General features: G+C 40.1%; 1 protein-coding gene across 8 annotated transcripts in view; it reads right to left on the reverse strand.

Moving 5' to 3' along the window:
- Window positions 1-1312: 1312 nt before the first annotated feature.
- Window positions 1313-18355, reverse strand: part of pip4k2aa (phosphatidylinositol-5-phosphate 4-kinase, type II, alpha a) — a 43520-nt gene continuing 26477 nt past the window's right edge. For 4 of the 8 annotated variants that reach the window (XM_077508766.1, XM_077508765.1, XM_077508767.1 and 1 more), the window contains 10 exons: window positions 14073-14170; window positions 13871-13967; window positions 12404-12556; window positions 12143-12289; window positions 12031-12069; window positions 8667-8783; window positions 6624-6737; window positions 4794-5037; window positions 4616-4719; window positions 1313-4533 (listed from right to left, as the gene is read on the reverse strand). In XM_077508766.1, coding sequence (XP_077364892.1) covers window positions 4453-4533; window positions 4616-4719; window positions 4794-5037; window positions 6624-6737; window positions 8667-8783; window positions 12031-12069; window positions 12143-12289; window positions 12404-12556; window positions 13871-13967; window positions 14073-14137 — 1161 coding nt within the window. In that variant the 5' untranslated portion in view covers window positions 14138-14170 and the 3' untranslated portion in view covers window positions 1313-4452. The remainder of the gene's footprint in view (window positions 4534-4615; window positions 4720-4793; window positions 5038-6623; window positions 6738-8666; window positions 8784-12030; window positions 12070-12142; window positions 12290-12403; window positions 12557-13870; window positions 13968-14072; window positions 14171-18355) is intronic. The other 4 variants (XM_077508763.1, XM_077508761.1, XM_077508762.1 and 1 more) reach the window with 4 other exon arrangements.

An 18355-nucleotide genomic window follows, 5' to 3' on the forward strand; every position in this document is an offset into this window, starting at 1 on the left:
CATACATGGTCGTTTTTTTCCCCCCAAAATAAAAACGCCTTACTATACATGGTCGTTTCCCCCCACCCCCAAAAAAACGCCTTACTATACATGGTCGTCCCCCCCCCCAAAAAAAACGCCTTGCTATACATGGTCGTTTTTTTCCTAAAATAAAAACGCCTTACTATACATGTTTTTTTTTTTTTTTTTTTTTTTTAAACAATCATGTATAGTAAGGCGTTTTTTTGGGAGGAAAAAAAACGACCATGTATAGTAAGGCATTTTTTTGGGGGGGGAAAAAAACGACCATGTATAGTAAGGAGTTTTATTTTGGGAAAAAAAACGACCTTGTATAGTAAGGCGGGTTTTTTTTTTGGGGGGGGGGGAAACGACCATGTATAGTAAGGCATTTTTTTGGGGGGGAAAAAAACGACCATGTATAGTAAGGCATTTTTTTGGGGGGAAAAAAAACGACCATGTATAGTAAGGCGTTTTATTTTGGGGAAAAAAACGACCATGTATAGTAAGGCATTTTTTTGGGGGGAAAAAAAACGACCATGTATATATAGTAAGGCGTTTTTAATTTGGGAAAAAAAAACGACCATGTATAGTAAGGCGTTTTTATTTTGGGAAAAAAAAACGACCATGTATAGTAAGGCGTTTTTTTTGGGGGGGAAAAAAAATATTGATGCTTTATTTTCATGTGTTCAAGAGTCATACATGGGTCGTTTTTCCCCCCCCAAAATAAAAACGCCTTACTATACATGGTCGTTTCCCCCCACCCCCCAAAAAAAACGCCTTACTATACATGGTCGTTCCCCCCCCCCCCCCCCCCCCCCCAAAAAAAACGCCTTGCTTTACATGGTCGTTTTTTTCCTAAAATAAAAACGCCTTACTAATACATGGTCGTTTTTTTCCCTAAAATAAAAAACGCCTTACTATACATGGTCGTTTTTTTTTTTTTTTTTTTTTAAACGATCATGTATAGTAAGGCTTTAAAAAAAAAAAAAAAAACAAAAAAAAAAAAAACACATGTGTAGTAAGGCTTTTTAAATAAAAAATAACAAACAAACAAAAAAAAATCTATGTGGACGTGTGTGGGACCAAGCTATGTAGTCCCTCCTGGTGGCCGGGACTCGTCACTGCGGCTCAGCTGCGTCCGCCACATTTTCGAAGCAGCTGCAGCAGTGGCACATGTCAAGTCTCTCTCAAAAGTGGCCAACACTGAACATAAGCTGAATGATAAATGTGCACCAGACTAATATTGATGCTTTTATTTTCATGTGTTCAAGGTTGGTGAAATAAACATGACTCAAAAACGGAACCAACACAGTTTTAGTCAAGCAGAACAAGTGCTTTAATTGGTTTGAGTGAATTCTTATGGAACGCGGATTATCTTCATTAAATGTTAAGAACAATAAACATCTTTTGAGGGGGCATGATGCCACTGAACTTTCACAAACCATAGACAGCACCAATCACATTCACACAAACACAATCACACACACACACGCAATGCTTGAACAAATAGAAGTGTCCTCTACTGCCTGGGCCTAACTTTTCTTGTTTCGGAAAGTTGCTTGAAATTCTTTGGGCACTGATGTTTTCAGTCCTAAAAAAAAAATTGTAATATGGAAGCCAACAAGCACATTTTCAGTCTCTCTCTAAGCCCGACCTTGAGTAAAATTTGTGCCATTTTAAGATTTACATAAACACCAAGTGTCAACTTTCCGCTTTTACGTTCTGTAAAAGTCAGACAAAAGAGACATTTGAAACATTACAATGCCCTTCGGGCTCATGTCATTTGGTTAGTTGAAAAATCCTTTTGGCAAGTTGTCAAGAGGCAGCTAGAGAGCATTCACAAGCAAAGACAAAAACAAAAAAACAAAAAAACAAAAAATGCATTTGAAGGTGCAGTAGCACTCTGCTGGTCTGGCATTACCCTCATTCTGTTAACTGTTAAAATAACTCAAATAAACTACAAAAAATTACAGCCACCTAGCATGCACTGCTGTCTCCAATTAACTCCCTTTCATTTTAAAAGACAGCCTCCAGGGCTAAGAGCAGAATTAAAGGTGATTCTTCCACCATTCTACCTTTCCGCAGAGAAATCCTATGGATACACGCTGATGGGATGGCTTTCAAAACTTAAAATTGGTGCACACATCCCTACGACACGTGGAGGCAAGAAAATAGAAGTCAAGTGTATGAAACAACACAACACGCACACAACAAAGATACACGTGTGATGGCTGGCAGCCTCCTGCGAAAGGGCAAAGCTGCAAGTCAGAAGCACGTCCACACACATGCACACAGGCCAAAAGACAGGGCAAGCATTTGAAGGGAGACAATCGCATGTATGAATACATCTCAAATGTGAACAGTTTTTTTTTTTTTTTTTTTTTAAAGTTGGTTTAACACCATCATTCACATGGTTTTACAATTCAAAATATGAACATGAAACACAATTGTTAAGGATGTGGACACAGGGCTGTAATACATGGCAAAGTAAACACCCTATTATCAAAATAACATTTGACATTTATTTAAAAAAAAGATTACAAAATATAAAATTAAATAATTTCCGGAGTATAAAGGCACACATCTTGCACAGTGTAACAATGAAAACAGTTAAAGCATGGTGAGGGGTATTATATGACGTAAAACAGCTCACACATCAAAAGTATAGGGACACAAAAACAACCTGAACAGACAACACTGACTAGAGAGAAAAGGAAACTTAGTCCTGTGACATGCAATTTTTTTCATGACTTTTTTTTTTTTTTTTTAAGCACATCAGAGTAAGCATTTTAGAAATTCAAGCATAATTATTCTTCATTTACCACAGCACCATCATTCATCCCCATGGGTGACTCGTTTTTATTGTATTTTATTTTTAATACAACTATTCATGACTAAAATCCAATGTAAAAATATAAATGTGAATATAATCTGATATCTACACAAACAAATTGCGATGGAAACTCTGCACGGGTTAAAACAGGTCAAAGAAGACGACGTTACTTGCTTTAGTTATACAGAAGTACTACACGTCACGCGCACAAGCACTTTTCGCACTTCAACACACACTCACGCACGCACGTATATTGCATTTCCCTTTCTTAAGAGCGCATCAAATAATTGGGCTTGTTGTTCGTAACATCTGCTTACTTAACTTTCCTTGTGTGCAAAATATACAAAAACCCTCTCAACGCAACGAAAACATCCTCCTCTATCATCTCCCCAAAAGACTTTCCTGGAAAGTTATATCAACAGAGGTTAACGAGACTCATGGCAACAAAAAACAAATAATGGGTGGGGAGGGGGGCTGCAACTCTCTGCACCAGATTTAAAAAGACGCACACAAAAGCACGTGGCGCTAAAATGCAGGAAGTAAAAGTTCATCTCGCAACTATCGACTGGGCAAGGTTCCTCTTTTTAAGATGCTCTGTAAACAAAATGTGTCAAATATCGCAGTAACATTTTTTTCCCCCTTCTGGATGCAGCTCATGGAAAGACGAATCATTTTGCGCTCAAGATTCTTATTCAAGTCAAAGGTGAATCATGTGGAAATGTGCGTGGGGAGGAGGGGGGAGTGTTGTGCCAATCTTAAAGACGTGTTTTCCACCCCTTGTCCCAATCTAATACTTTTCTGGTTGGTCTCCAAAAGGAGGTTAAGTCCCTGCAACTTTTCCACACATTGATAAGAGTCCTCTCAGTTGCAACAAATGTCATAAAAGTTCAAATCCTTGTGGACTGTAATGACAAAAAAGTGCAAAATTGTTTTTTTTTTTTTACTTTTTTAAACATAAGGTGCTGATGGCGAAAGCCCGTTCATGGCTGCAGTTGATTCCCGAAAAAGACGGCGACACCCGATGTGACTTTTACAAGGTCGAGCATCATATCATTCATTCCCTGTCGCCATCGCGTTATTAACACTTCCCTGACTCAGTCAAACGCATTCAGTGGGCATCGCAAATAAAATGACACGAGAGTGCGCCGTATCGACATATGGCAAGAGCGCGCGGCAACAAGATCAACTGACGAAACGCGAAGAACCCGGATGTTGGCAGTCGGTGAGCGGTGGGCTCGATCGTCTACTGGAAGACTTTTGTTTCCTAATTTCTAAAGCCCTCACCTGCCGATATCATGAGGGCGAGTCTGACACAAACAAAGACTGAGCTGTGCGAGGCCATTTCAAAGCCACATTTCCACCATAATGACAACACAAAAGGTCTAATTCCACGTTGAAACATAAAAACAAACACTTGCTTTTGACAACTGCCTCTTTCCAAAGAAACTGAAGGAGAGGTTGAATGTAAACGAAGGATATTTTTTTTTTTTAGCTGCTGCAGGGTGTGGCACCCCACCAAGATGGAAATGGGCAAGGGAGAGTCATACAAAGACATCACAGCACCTTCATTCTCCCCATCACATTTTTAACCCCACCGCCCACTCCCCGAGCCGTGGGGGCTATGACAGAATCGTGGTGATGAAGTCATGAAACCTCTTGGAGTACTGCTCAGGGTTCACTGTCGAGATTTCGGCTCCAGCCTACACAGACAAAAACAAAAAAAATAATTTCACATCCACAAACGTCACTTTTTCTTCTGACATTCCAACGTTTGCTTCTTACGCCATGTTTGACCGTCTTGGCGGCATGGGCGGCCTTCTTCTTGGCATCATAATGTTGCAGGATGTCGATGATGGCCATGAAGTAAACTTCTTTCCTGGGCGCACCTGCAGGACAAAACAAAGTTGGCGTGAGCACACGTCCACCAGGGGGCGCTCCAGCTCGGGCATTGCCGCCTCACTTTCGCTGCTTTTGATGGCATAGACGTCAATGGTGGGATCAAACTCTCCCGGGGAGAGGGGCTTCGTGCTGTCCAGGGTGTTGCTGGGACTGTCAGGGGGGGTCCCGATGGCCCCTCCGTCGCTCTCCCCGCCCTCTTCCTCGGCCTCGTTGTCCTCGCTCTCCACCTCCTCCTGTTCTGCTCGTTCCACGTCGTGGATCCCCACCAGCAAACTGTAGTCCATCAGCTTTAGCTGTGCCAGGAACTGAGGATGGTGGGTGGAAAGGGGGTGGGGCATGAGGGATTAAATTGGGAGAACTAAGAGGATGATCTCATTCTCAAAATAAGAGCTTGTAAGGTCTATTAAAGCCTGTAGTACACGAGGGTCTGCACATTCCTCTAAAATAAATAAATATTATTATTACTACTATTATTATTATTAACATCCATTGCCGCTTCGGCCGCTTGTATCCGGGATACAAGCGGCCGAAATGAGTGTCCGGGAGGGACTCAGAGTAGAGCCGCTGCTCCTCCGCGTTGAGAGGAGCCAGCTGAGGTGGCTCGGGCATCTGGTTCGGATGCCTCCTGGACGCCTCCCTGGGGAGGTGTTCCGGGCATGTCCCACCGGCGGGAGGCGACCCAGGACACGCTGGAGAGACGTCTGTCTCTCGGCTGGCCTGGGAACGCCTTGGGATCCCGCCGGAGGAGCTGGTTGAAGTGGCTGGGGAGAGGGAAGTCTGGGTTTCCCTCCTAAAGCTGCTGCCCCCGCGACCCGACCTCGGATAAGCGGAAGAAGATGGATGGATGGAACATCCATTGCTAACAGTTCTGTCCAAACTATGGCCCGGGGGCCATTCGCGGCTCACTGTCAAATTTTTAGCCCACAGCATATACAAAAAAACAAAAAACAAAACAAAAAAAAAAACAAGAATTTTCTTGATCAAAGTCAGATTTGTGAATATATCACATTGATTAGCATATTTTGTTGAAATGAACATGAACTAATATGCAAGTCGAACAATGTCATAGTGGCCCTTGGATTTTTACATTTTCCTGTTTCTGGCCCTCGGTTAAAAATGTTTGGGCTACAACGTGGTGATTATCAATGCTAACCGCAATCATGTAAATGGACGGTCTGTCGATTCTTGCAAGGATGAGCTATGCAGTTGTTGAAAATACACAATATGTAATAAAATTCAACAAAGTGGCATTAAACAGTTTAAACCCTTCCGTCATCGGGTGTGCAGTGGGTTTTATGCTGCATTCAAGGAAGGTCGGAAGTTGGAATTATTCCAGTTGGCATTTCCCAGTTCCGACCTGAAAGCATTCAAGGCAAAAGTAATCAATCAAAATGGTGCACGGTGATAAATTGTTTTTTGTTGGACCTCAAAACACCTTTTGACCTCCAGCAAACTGCTTCATTTATTGATTATTATTATTATTTTTTTTTAATTGATTTCTTTTATTTCATACAGTTCAGTAGCTCACTGTATAATTTCATGCAGGGAGATCCCAGCATGAGCATACTGTCACATACATTGTATTATGTGAAGTTATGTTGAATATTTATGAATGAAGAAAGCTATCAAGAGTTTTCTACTCGAGTAAATTGACTTTTACCATTCACGGTCTGTTTCCAAAGGGGTCACCATTGTAGAGTGACGTCACATCAATGTCGGTCAGTGAAGTCGGGGTACTCCTCCCCCCCGACTTTGCAAGTTTTTTCCGAGTTCAAGGGGGCATTTTCTGGTTTGAAGTCTGAAAAGTCCGACTTCCCACTTTCCTCGAATGCAGCATTGGGCACGAAAACAAGTTCCCGCTTTGCTGACCTAATGTATGAGAAAGACGTACCTCCACATCTTTCCGAAGCTTCTCCAAAAACATTTTCTTGTTCTCGTCGTTGATGCAGATCTTCTGGCCATCGTTGATGAAGTCATTGTCCTTGTAGGTAGGCAGCTCCTTAGCCTAGCCATTAGCATGGGACATTAGTGGACACGGTTGACAACAATTAGAATCCGGAATTGGGGAGGACTGGGCAAAACATATGCCAGAATGCTGGTGCAATGCAAAAGTGTTTTATTTTCAAGTGACGCCGACATACAAGACTATAATGAAGCAACATTTTTACTTATAGTTTGTAATGACTGATTTGAAAAGAAATGCATTAACACCAGCATCAGTATTGCTGTTCTGTTTTCCCCAGTGTATGGAAAAACAGCACAGTCTATAGCATCAATGTCATTCCATCATCTACTTGGGTATTTCAAAATGTACATTTCTCTTCTGAAATATGTCAAGCAGCAATTTGAAAGCGTATCTTCTGCATGTTGAAACACCCAGTAGCAGTGCAATTGAGGCTTTTGAACCAGTGGTTTGTGAGCCACGCCCGTCTGTCCAGGTAACAAGCACAGACACTCTGCCCAAACCAAGGTCAACCTCTTTGCAAGCCACACGTCAGGTCAACTGTGTCATCGAGTGCATGCGGCATGCGCATATATGTACAGACCCATCTGATGCAGTGTTCACAAGTCATCCGATTTTCCTTCATTCTTTTCCTTTTTCAAGTAAATAGGAAGAACTGCTCGATTCATTTTAGCCATTCAGCATTTTGAACATATTTTTGAAGCATCTGGTAGATCCATACACTGTTTTGCATATTAAAACTCAAAGCCAAGAAACGCCTCAGAATGACAGTTGGTTTTAAACCTAACCCTTAAGATAAATAACTATTTAAATGCCTAACATTGGGTAAATATAAATAATTCAAACTCAAGATTTGGTCATCCTGGCAGCCGCCTGTGTGAGGGAGAGGTGTTCAAGCGAGATAGGGGCCTAATGTTTAGGATAACGAGAGCAGGAAATGAGGTCACAAGAGCGGGGGTCAGCAGCAGTTTGGCTACTACAGCGTTTCTATGGCAGCAGAAGAAAGAGCAGCAACACACAACTTTGAAGCAGTAGAAAGAGCTTAGACATCACACACACATACACACAATTATAGACTACACCTTGACACAGAACATCATAGACAACATCTCCAAAAATAGGACACATATAAACAGACATGGACCTCAAATAAGCAATAAAAAAAAATGGCTGGATAGTTTGGCCTTCGAGCACATTATCAATATGTCTAATTATAGTTTGAAGTCTGAGCCTCAAATGTCAGCTGGTGCCGATATTGTTTGTAGTATAGACACACAAGTGGCATAAAAAACATTTTCATATTAGCCCCATTAAAATAAAAATCCAATTTCATCAAACTGGTAAACAGTGCTGTAAGTCCTGAGGAGGTAGAGGACATACAGAATCCAGTCTGGAGTCACACTGTATTTGGGTCAGAGGAACAGCACATGCTGTACTTGGAAGAAAAAAATAAAGTGTCTAATCTGAGTCATCTCTTGGACATCCTTTTAACTACAGTACTGAAGGCAGCTACTTGTCGAGTGCCAATTTTTTTGTTTTTTCTCCCCCCACAAAACAAAGTGGTTTGCCAACAGAGGGGCAGCAAGCCAGTAAATCTCATCAGTGCTCAAATGCTTTAAAGGCACATTCTCTGCATTCTAGCATCGTCTCGATGACTCTCTAATAAGATGGACAGTAATGCTTTCCTGACTTTTTTTTTAAGTTTAAGAAAAAAATGCTGTAAAGTCTATATTTTACATGTATTTTATTCACAATCGACCACTATAGTTTGACCTTCCTAGTTTGCTTTGTTTCAAGTTGTTGTTGCTGAGAAATTGAAAAAAGGTTGGATGTCTAGTGTACAATGTATGACCTTAAAAATAAAAAACACAGAAAAAAAACCCTACTTCCTGCAAGGTGAAAGGAATCTTGGCCGGAAACAAAAATAACTACAATAGATCATGCCTGGTATATGAGCCCTGGTTGTCTTACATCTCTTACGTGTTTCATGGCGCAGTAAAAGCGCGTAGCGATCCGCAGTGTTTGCAGCCTTTGCTGAACGTTACCAGATTTGGGCCGCAGGGGCACATCCTCTGGTGGGGGCGGCTGCTAGAAAAAGGGGGAGCGAGGAAGGGGCGGTCAGGGTAGAGGAAAAGGAGAGAAGAAAGGAAAGAGGAAGGGGAGGGAGGAAGTTGGAAGTAAAGGCAAAGTATTTCAAATGTAAAAGAACATTTTCTTTCAAAATTGGAAGAGGGTTGGAAGAGGGCATTATACGGGAAATGACTTATGCCAGTCAAACTGTTTGGATTGATGAACTGGCTCGGCCAAATTTAATTAAATCACGATATACCTAGAATCACTTCAACTTTGTTTTCTTCCATTAAATGTGTTGGACGTCTACTTGCACTCATGTCAATTTTGCTGAAATCGGTCCCTGTTAAAAGCTGAAGGAGACGGGTTGGCAGCCCCCCAAGTTATAAATGATTAAAAAATGCTGAAATGACACTTTTACCTACCCCGTCTTTCCTAAATCATGGACAGGTTCGGTGACAACTACCCTAAGATGTGACATACAGTATGGTTTGTAAAACAACAACAATGTGGAACGGAATGGTCTTGTGTCCAAACTGGAATGTGTTAGATCGAACGTATCTATAAAAAAAAGATGCAGAAGAACTTTATATATCATGCAGATGCATGCATGGAAGGCAAACAGTCATGCAGTCAGAAAAGAACCCTGTCATGCTTGTTGTATGAGTATTTGAAGCCGTTTTAAAAACACACATTGCACCTTCTTAACAAACAACTCTTCATCTTTCATTTGCTGCTCATGCACACAATAGCAAATGTGTGTAAGTGTCCACACTTGAAAAGTTCTCAGCGCACAATTATTGAAGATTCACTTGAGGTCACTCATAGTCAAGAGTGCTTTGGTGTATTAACTACCACCAAATAATGTTGTTATATTGTTTTTAAGAGTATTAAAAGACATGTAAGATAGTATATAACACTGGTCTGCATAAAAAAAAGCGTAAACAAAGTACGGTAGCCAAAAATATTTTCTAGGGCAGTTTCAGATGTAGAATCTAAATATCTCATTAGTAAAAATGTAAAATACAAAAAAAAAAAAAAAAAAAGAGCATATTGAGAAATATGCTACATTTTTATATAAAATATTTTACATTTTTTAAAAATATCAATTATTTTGTCCAAACAAAGCCGAAAAACATACCAGTAGCCACAATTTAAACCAAGAACGCTTGTCCACTAAAATATGCCTTCATCTTCCAACTAAACCTCACAAAGTCTAGGATGCATATAACATTTTGGACACTTACCTTTAGCTGGTCCTTGAAAGCTCCTGATAACGTTCACCTGTTTCAAATCCACTGGCTGCAAGGAAAAGTACCCCCCCCCCGCCCCACCCCACCCCCCAAAAAACCCCCCAAAAAAACAAAAAACAAAAAAAAAAAACTACTACTAACCTTGTAGCAAAGTGAGGTAAAATCTCCTCTAAGAGTGTAGATAAAATATGAATACCGGTAATATGAATCCCTTGGCAGTTGATGTATTGTTCTTGGAAGGGGGATATTTTATTATTATTTTTTTCCCACTTTTTAGCAGTTAAAAAAAAAAGATTTTAAAAATATTCCCCCCCATCCAAGATAACATTTTCATCCTTTGCCTTGATTGGTCAAAACAAACGTGCAAAAATGGCGCATCACCAAATCCAGCTCCAAGTATTGTACAACAAGTCCCCCCTTTCCCGAACGGATCTGCCGAGTGAAGTCCCAGGTTAATAATGTGAAGAACTCCCTTGAGTGAATCACAATTCACAATCTGGCTTTGCCGTTTCTGATTATTTTTTGATGCAGACCAGTGTAATTAGTTAAAACTACAACTGCACTTTAGTGTGAAAACTCCAATTTGAAACAGTTTTTTGTTTCACAATGACTGCATGACAAAACAAAAAAGGTCAGAGCTGAACAAAACCCGAGCATGAGTTTCATACAAATTGTGACAAATAAAAGTGACTGCTAAGGTGGCCCAGTAGTGAGCAACACTGAACAATCCAGTGTGTTCTACCACCACTGTAGCAGCTGTTGCATCAGTAGACATACAAATACAGTATAAGCCCGCCACCTGGGTGGACACGCCGCCTTTTATGGCTAGGACTGCTATGAGTGGGAATGAACACTGTAATCCAAATGGTAATTAATGTACAGTATAGAGTAGATTACATTAAAAGGTTAAACTACCGCCAAATTCCCCGCAGAGCTACAGGGAAGTGTTCTGCTGGGCGAGTTAAGCAATAGTTGTGGTAGAAAAATGTCAACTTCTTAGCTTAAACCCCGAATTGACACCGACAAGGCTAAATTTAACTCAGGGAGTCCCCGAGGTCTGACACACCTCACTGCATCTCAACCCCGCTCCATGCGGCATGACAATTAAGCCACCATAAACCAAAATGGAAAGTCTCAAGCTTTCTGAGTCAGAAAAGGTGGTTCTCATATACACAACCTTTACCAGAAAGCGATCCCTACTGGGATTTTAACTGAGCAGACACTGTTGGTAAGACCCTCCACGTGGGATAACAGCTGCTTAATACAGATTTTGAGTGACTTTTCTAAAAATAAAAAATAACCTGATAAAACAACTGATACAAAGCAACAATATCACATTAAATAGACATTGCTATTCTCAATAAAACTGAAACGGTACACACACGCAAATCTTTCATACACAGACAGCAAGCAGGGGGAGTAATGGAGCAGCAGAAGCAAGGTTAGAGAAGTTCAAGCAAACTAAGGAACACGTATAGCATGCAGGGGACAAGACGGGAATGGGGCAATGGAGTAAGGCCCTAACTGAGGTCATGAATATTTGACTGTCAGCGCCACCGAAAGCAAACGCATACGTCAATATGGAGAGAGTTTGTTTGTGTGATGACAGTTTTATTGAAACTGTGTTGGGGACTAAAATTGATGATGGGATTCTTCGCTGCATCGCTACTTCTCTAATTGACCCAAAGTCTTAATTTCGGTACACAAAATTATTCTCTTTCTTGAAGACATATACAAACAGTCGTTTATTAAGAAATAGATTTGATTCTGCTTATTTCTACTTTGTACCGTCCACAACATATTGTACATGCGTCAGAGTGGATTGTTCAATTTATAGCAGTGGGGCAGGGGATGATTACAAAAAACAGACACAAACATTGCCAGCAACTGTATCCATTTTTTGAGTATTAAATGATTTTAGCATAAAGACTAAGTTTGTCAAAATGTTGTTAATTATATACAGTAACGGGTAAAATGTCCAGAATAAGGTTGAAATGACAAAATCACCGTACCTTCTCCTTGTCACTGGCCTCTCGTGCCACAGTAGAACCCTGGAAGAAAATCAAAATATGGATGCTATTACAGTATGTTACTGCAGTGTATTTTTCTGGGCTTGCCTTATACCTTGAGATCATATTTTTTGAAGACAGAAAGGCGGTGCGAGAAGACGTTGCGTGTGACAATCATGTAAGTTGCGTCCCCGTCCACCGTGAGCCGGTACATCCCCAAAAATTGAGGCAGCAGCGTGTTGCCATGGCACTCCACAATAAACTGCAAAAATGAGCAATAAATACATCAAAAGAACATAATATAAGGTATTTGGAGTCAAAAAGATATTGTAGCAAAAATTGTAAAAAGTATAACAGCTTCGTGTTAATGTCACACCTGATGGTATTTCTTTAAAATGTTGTGCATTTCCGCAACATCTTCACTGCTGATGGTCTTGATGACATAGCGCTTGTCATATGAGGTATGGAAACGGGCCCCGCTTCGTCCCTGGGCCTCACTGTTCAAGGGAGCACTACGAGTCAGGGAGTTCTGTGAGGAAAGAAAAGAAAATTCATCATATTTGTCCAGATTTAAACAGTCAGAGAACAACAACATGTATACTTTTGTTCAGACAAGATAATGGTTATTTCTTTTGATGGGGTGGGGAAAAAAAATGCTGTCAGAGCAATACTGTATTTTTTTATAAGATTTGTCTTGTTACCGACATTCATCTTTTATTCACCAGCATAAATGTAAGACAGTAGGATGTGTGGAGAGAGAGAGAATGACATCAGCAATATTTTTTTAGGTTCCCCTACACACGCGCAGACAAAATAATTTTGGTGAAAATTCTAGTTCAGTATTTTAGAACAAAAAAAAAAAAACGTTGAGCAAATATTCATTCTTTTATGCATTTATTTTCACTTATTGTTTTGTACTGCTTAGTCTAGAAGTCCATATAACCATGTGGGGTTCTGACCCCACACACTGCGCCTGACCAAACCTATACACAGACACAAGCAGCTGCTGTCCAGACTTTGGAAAAGTCTCAAAGTAACATGATCCCATCATCCTGTCTGTGTGCCTCATTCTTCAAGAATTTGTGATGTCCAATGCCCTTGGTCGCCTCTACCCCCTTCAAAACTCGAGGCATCTTTTGCTGCGGAGGAATAACCTTTGAGGCATATGCCATAACATGTGCTTCACAGCAGGACCTAAAATAGATTGCTTCTTAAAATGCATGAAAAGGCTGACACATAATTCAGTTCTACCAAACTAAGATCTTAGTTTGAATGGGTTTACAGTAAGAATAAAGAAGCATCACTAAAGCTGATTCTAACAACTGGTTGTAATCAAGGTAAAAAAAAATAAAAAATAAAAAAAAAAACTACAAAAAAAATGTGTAAACTGAAAAGGTAGATTTGTGCTCATTGTTTTAATTGGAAAAGTAATTCTATGTCATGGCATTCCTTTGCACTAGCTAGCTTCTTTAACACTCCCAACTGCCCACCTAAAGCAGGTTAAACACAAATATAAACACGTAAGATGGACAGCTGCACTGAGCTGGGACACAATGACCTCCAAGCTCTGCTAACTCACTGCAGCATGAGCAGTGGGGGTTGTCAGAGTGAGAGTGGACAATAGTGGCCTCAACCAAAATAAATGATACTCCTGACGTTTGTTTAAATAGTTACGGCCAGGTATTTGGAATTTTCAGGAATCAAACATACCCATTGCACAAGATGGTTTGCATAATTCACTATTTTAAAGTTAAGTAACAGTTTAACAGTTGTCAAAATGAACAAGGAGTCTGTGTGTGTCAAATGAAATTAATACATTCAATATTAGCAACGATTTTCATACCAAGAAATCCTGATCATCGATGCCAAACCTCTCCCTGAGGTTTCGAAACACCAGGGGGCAGTACTCCTTGAACTTGAAATGGCTTGGCATGTTTTCTCTATTACAAGGGGGGGGGGAACACAAGGTTGGGGAATAATCTTTTTGGTCAACTACAAAAATTGACAATGCAAACATCATATAAATACACACACAAAGATCTTACTTATTGAATAGATGGTTGTCCACTTTAATCTTTGAATAGGCCTTGAAGTCATCAGGCATAAGCATAATGGGAATCTGAACATGGCTCAACTCATTTATCTGCAAGAGAAACACAAAGGGGAGGCCAGCGATAAGGTATGAAATGCAATTATTGCATACATTATAATGTAATCAGTTTATAAACCTGCAACCACCATTGATACATTCCATTTCTGAACCTTGCTGCAGAAATCATCTTATGTCACTTTTACAACACCATCGATTGCAACCCGATTAAGATTTTAGTGCTAATTTACAAAGCAGTTCAGCTTTGCTCTGCAAAGCACATCGGTGTCAGCATAGTTCACAACAAAATCCATTCACAGATGAGTTCTTCATGCTGATGTAACATTTAGACCTGAAGGGCATCTGTAGTGGAAAAGGTAGAGGTGGGCAATTCTTACTTGAATACTTCATTATTCAATGGAAGAGTCGTTAGAATAATTGATTCTAAAATGATTCGATCGTGACAGCCCTACTAATGGGGTATATGCCACGGAAGAGGCGGGACGTTATTTTGCACATCAGTTTGTTTCCGGTCCGGGTTGCGAATGCGTAACCGAGGGGTACAAAGTCGGAAGCACAAGTATTTTGACGCAGCTCACACGTCGCAAACGGAACCGGAAACAAACTGATGTGCAAAAACAGTCCCGCCTCTTCCGTGGCATATACCCTATACTAATAATGCATGGACATATGCGGCGGCCATGTTACCGCCAGTGGCCTTCGTCATAGCCACTGTTACTGTATCTATGCTACAGAAGGTGGTGTTCATACACCGAAAGCACATGACAACCATCAAAAGGAATTAGAAGAAAAAAATATGAGTAAGAAGTCCATAGTAGTGTAGACGTGCAGCAGATAGCATGTAGCTACGTGCTACAACAAGGATTTACTTTTGAGCAGCAAGATGTGCAAGAACCTACATCATAGGATCTTGTCACGTTTTACCAATCCGACGTAACCAGTAGAGACATATGACTCAATTTCACCAATCAAACTACGTGCAAAGTCGCTGCAGTCCCACAAAGTCAGTTTACAAAGTGACTCATGAAACATGGCAGAAACAACAGATGTATGGCTCGCAGTCACAAGAGGCACAACAAGCCTGCCCTCATTGAAACACAAGCACTCAATGCAGTGTGTGTATGATCTCTGTCAGCACGTCTAATGGTGTGGGACCAAGGAGACAGTTGAGGTTTTTTTTTTTTTTTTTTTTTTAAAGAGTGTGCACCTTTTGGGCCGTCTTTTCTCTCAGATGAACACAAATGTGTCTCCTGTTGCTATCTTCCGGGTCAGCTAATTTTTCTTCAATTGCTGTTAATGACTTTGACTGTAACCGAAATGAGTGCTCCACTTTTTTTTTTTTTTTTTAAGTTTGCTTTTCCAAAGCTTCATTATCCGCTCGGAGGGGTCTGTTTTTTTTTTTTTTTTTTCCTTACGGGATGAAATATTTGATTTAAGGGAGTCAAAACATTCAAATATTTCTGTGGCAGTTTCTTTTGACTTGGAAAAAAAATACCTCTCCATTGCGGCTTCAATCAGCTCCATTGTTTCAACTGAATTCATTGTTGATTCTGGCGCCGAGGATGACTACGCTGTTGTCTCGGCATCAGCAAACAAATTAAGGGATTGTGTTTCTTTTAAGGACAATCGTGCAGTTGCAACCTTGGACGGTTTATCCAGCTTGGGGATGTTTAAAACTTGTGGCTACTTCAATTACACTGGAAGGAGTACATGGAGCTCAGGCGGTAGTTAAACCTATGTAGCCATTTTGCAGGCAGAAATCACATTGGGCATTCGGAGTAGTTGGCATGGGGGATGGCTTCAACATGATTGATTGACTGGCATTTGCAGGCATTTAGCATACCTCAGGTAGCCATGAAAAGGTTTGCTTACGGTATGTTCATTTTGTGAAGTGTGGGATTTAGTTGGTTTCTTCTTTTTCTGTTGTTTTGCTGAACTATAACAAATTGACCGATTCAATTCTGCCCATAATGCATGTTGCCAATGGTCAAATCATCGTTGATTGGCAATTTATATTCTACATTCCCCATACTGCATTAATGCGTGGAAAAGTAGTTTTTTGTTCAGGATACATGTTGTAATCTTCTTGAGTGTAAAACAGCCAATTAAAATGTTTCAAGAGAACTTGGTTGGACGCTGTTGGAGTCTGCATTTTACCTCAAGGATTATTCATTTGAAACACTTCAAATCTGTCACAGAGTCCACATATACCACATCTACAGTATGTTTCTGCACACTTACTAGCAACGAGTAAGACAGTTTGTGTAGCTTGTCGTTCATCCTGGTCTTGGTAATTTGTAAAGGTTGACTTGAGACTTTGGACACTTCTGATTGAACTTGAAGCGACTAGTTGCCTCGATTTAACCTTAGCGGACTGGTGTGACAGGCACTGACAAAGTGATGTTATTGCATAAATCAGATGCATGCTGGGTAAGGAGCACGGCGACGTCACACAGTTGCTCACAATGGCTCCTTATTTAGTAGGCACACAAATCTATAAGGACACTTGAACAATGATTGTTCTTCCAAGTTGTTCGAGGTTATCATAAAAATGAACTTTGGAAACAAAAAATGGACTAACATGCACTCAATATCAGTACTAATAGTTTACATTTCTGATCATAGGCATGTAAATAGTGTCATTGTGCTACTGTAACGTTTCCCATTGTACATACTAGTCAGCAGTTTCTCAGTGTATAATTACACCAATTGTTTGTCAATCTCGCCATATTTTTTTTTTCATTTGAATCATCAACCTTGTTTAAGCCAATGAGTACAGCATAGTTCATTGCTCTACAACTATCACACTTGCAGATGAATTTCATACCACCACGTCCTGTTTGTCTCCATGGTGATGCAAACTAGCTTTCCGGCCCAGAGTGAAGAAAGTATGTGCTATTGCTCCATTGGACAGGAAGCAAGTGAAGCAGAGTGCTCTGTCAGCAGCATGGCACAGTGTTATCGCTCAACTTTGTCAAAATGATGACTTGCTCTTAGCTGATGACAAGACGCAAGTAGTGTTGACACAACTCAGAAAGTTGAAATTCAGAAATGTAATGGCTATAAAATGATGGAAAAAAGTATTAATTTTAAACTTCTGGAATATCTTACAGAATACAGTGAGGTGCTTTAAAAGGGATGATTAATACATATATAAATTAAATATTAGCATGGAGAACTAATTGTTTATGTTCCCCCTAAAATACTATGAACAACACAGCTGTAACATTTGCTCTAGCTTGAGGATGTAGAATCACACATTTTTTTAATGCTTATTCACAAAACTTGTTCTGTATTTCAAACCATTACAGTGGGACACAACAAGCACGTCATAAGTACGAATAAACGTATCCCAATTGTTTCTAAACTTTCTACAAATGTTTCCCATCACACTAAAATAGACAGACAAATTCAAAAGGTTTTATCAATGTAGTTACAATATGTGAATGAGTTAATATTCCTGAGTGGTGGATGGCTTTCATAAAACCTAACATTGACAAGGAGACCCTACTGAATGGAGATTTGACCTTTAACCAATTGCCTGCATCAAAAGGTCACAGAGTAACTGCATTTGATGGTTGGAGTGTGAATTTAACCTTACACTGACGATATAGCTATTACATCCTTAACTCAGGTGGCCATGAATTACAAACCCATTAATCATTTGTTACAATGAGACAAAATAATTACAGTAAGCACATCTTGAAAACTCGAGTGCACAAAGCAACAGTAGTGTATGTTTTGTTTATGTTTTTTATGGGCTACTATGTGAAAGACCATAAAAAATTGAAAGAAAAATGTACATCCATAGTGAGAAACAAAGCTTTTTGAGGGAAGTTAGCTTACAAAAGGAAGTACTAAAATACAGCATTTGAATTTGGCAAGTTTTTTTTTTGTTTGTTTTTTTTCCCCATCAAATTCTAGGAAGTAATTCTTGGTCTCTTGAAAGCATTTTACCCTGGAGCCGAAGAGCCTGCTTAATCAGTGACTGTATATCCGCAAACAGTTGCTACTCATTTTGGGCATTTTGGAATTTGGTGACTGACTTGCCATATGCAGCCATTCTCAACCTGTAACAAATACTGTTGTGTCAGTGGGGATTTCTGCATCCTTCTATTCATAACCACAGGGTTCAGATATAATGAGGACACAGATAAAAATAGAATGGTAGCACATACAAGTAGTACAACTAAAGGTAGTCTGTGCCACCTGAATTGA

The sequence above is a fragment of the Festucalex cinctus genome, chromosome 20, assembly GCF_051991245.1.
Source record: "Festucalex cinctus isolate MCC-2025b chromosome 20, RoL_Fcin_1.0, whole genome shotgun sequence".
NCBI classification, from domain to species: Eukaryota; Metazoa; Chordata; class Actinopteri; order Syngnathiformes; family Syngnathidae; genus Festucalex; species Festucalex cinctus.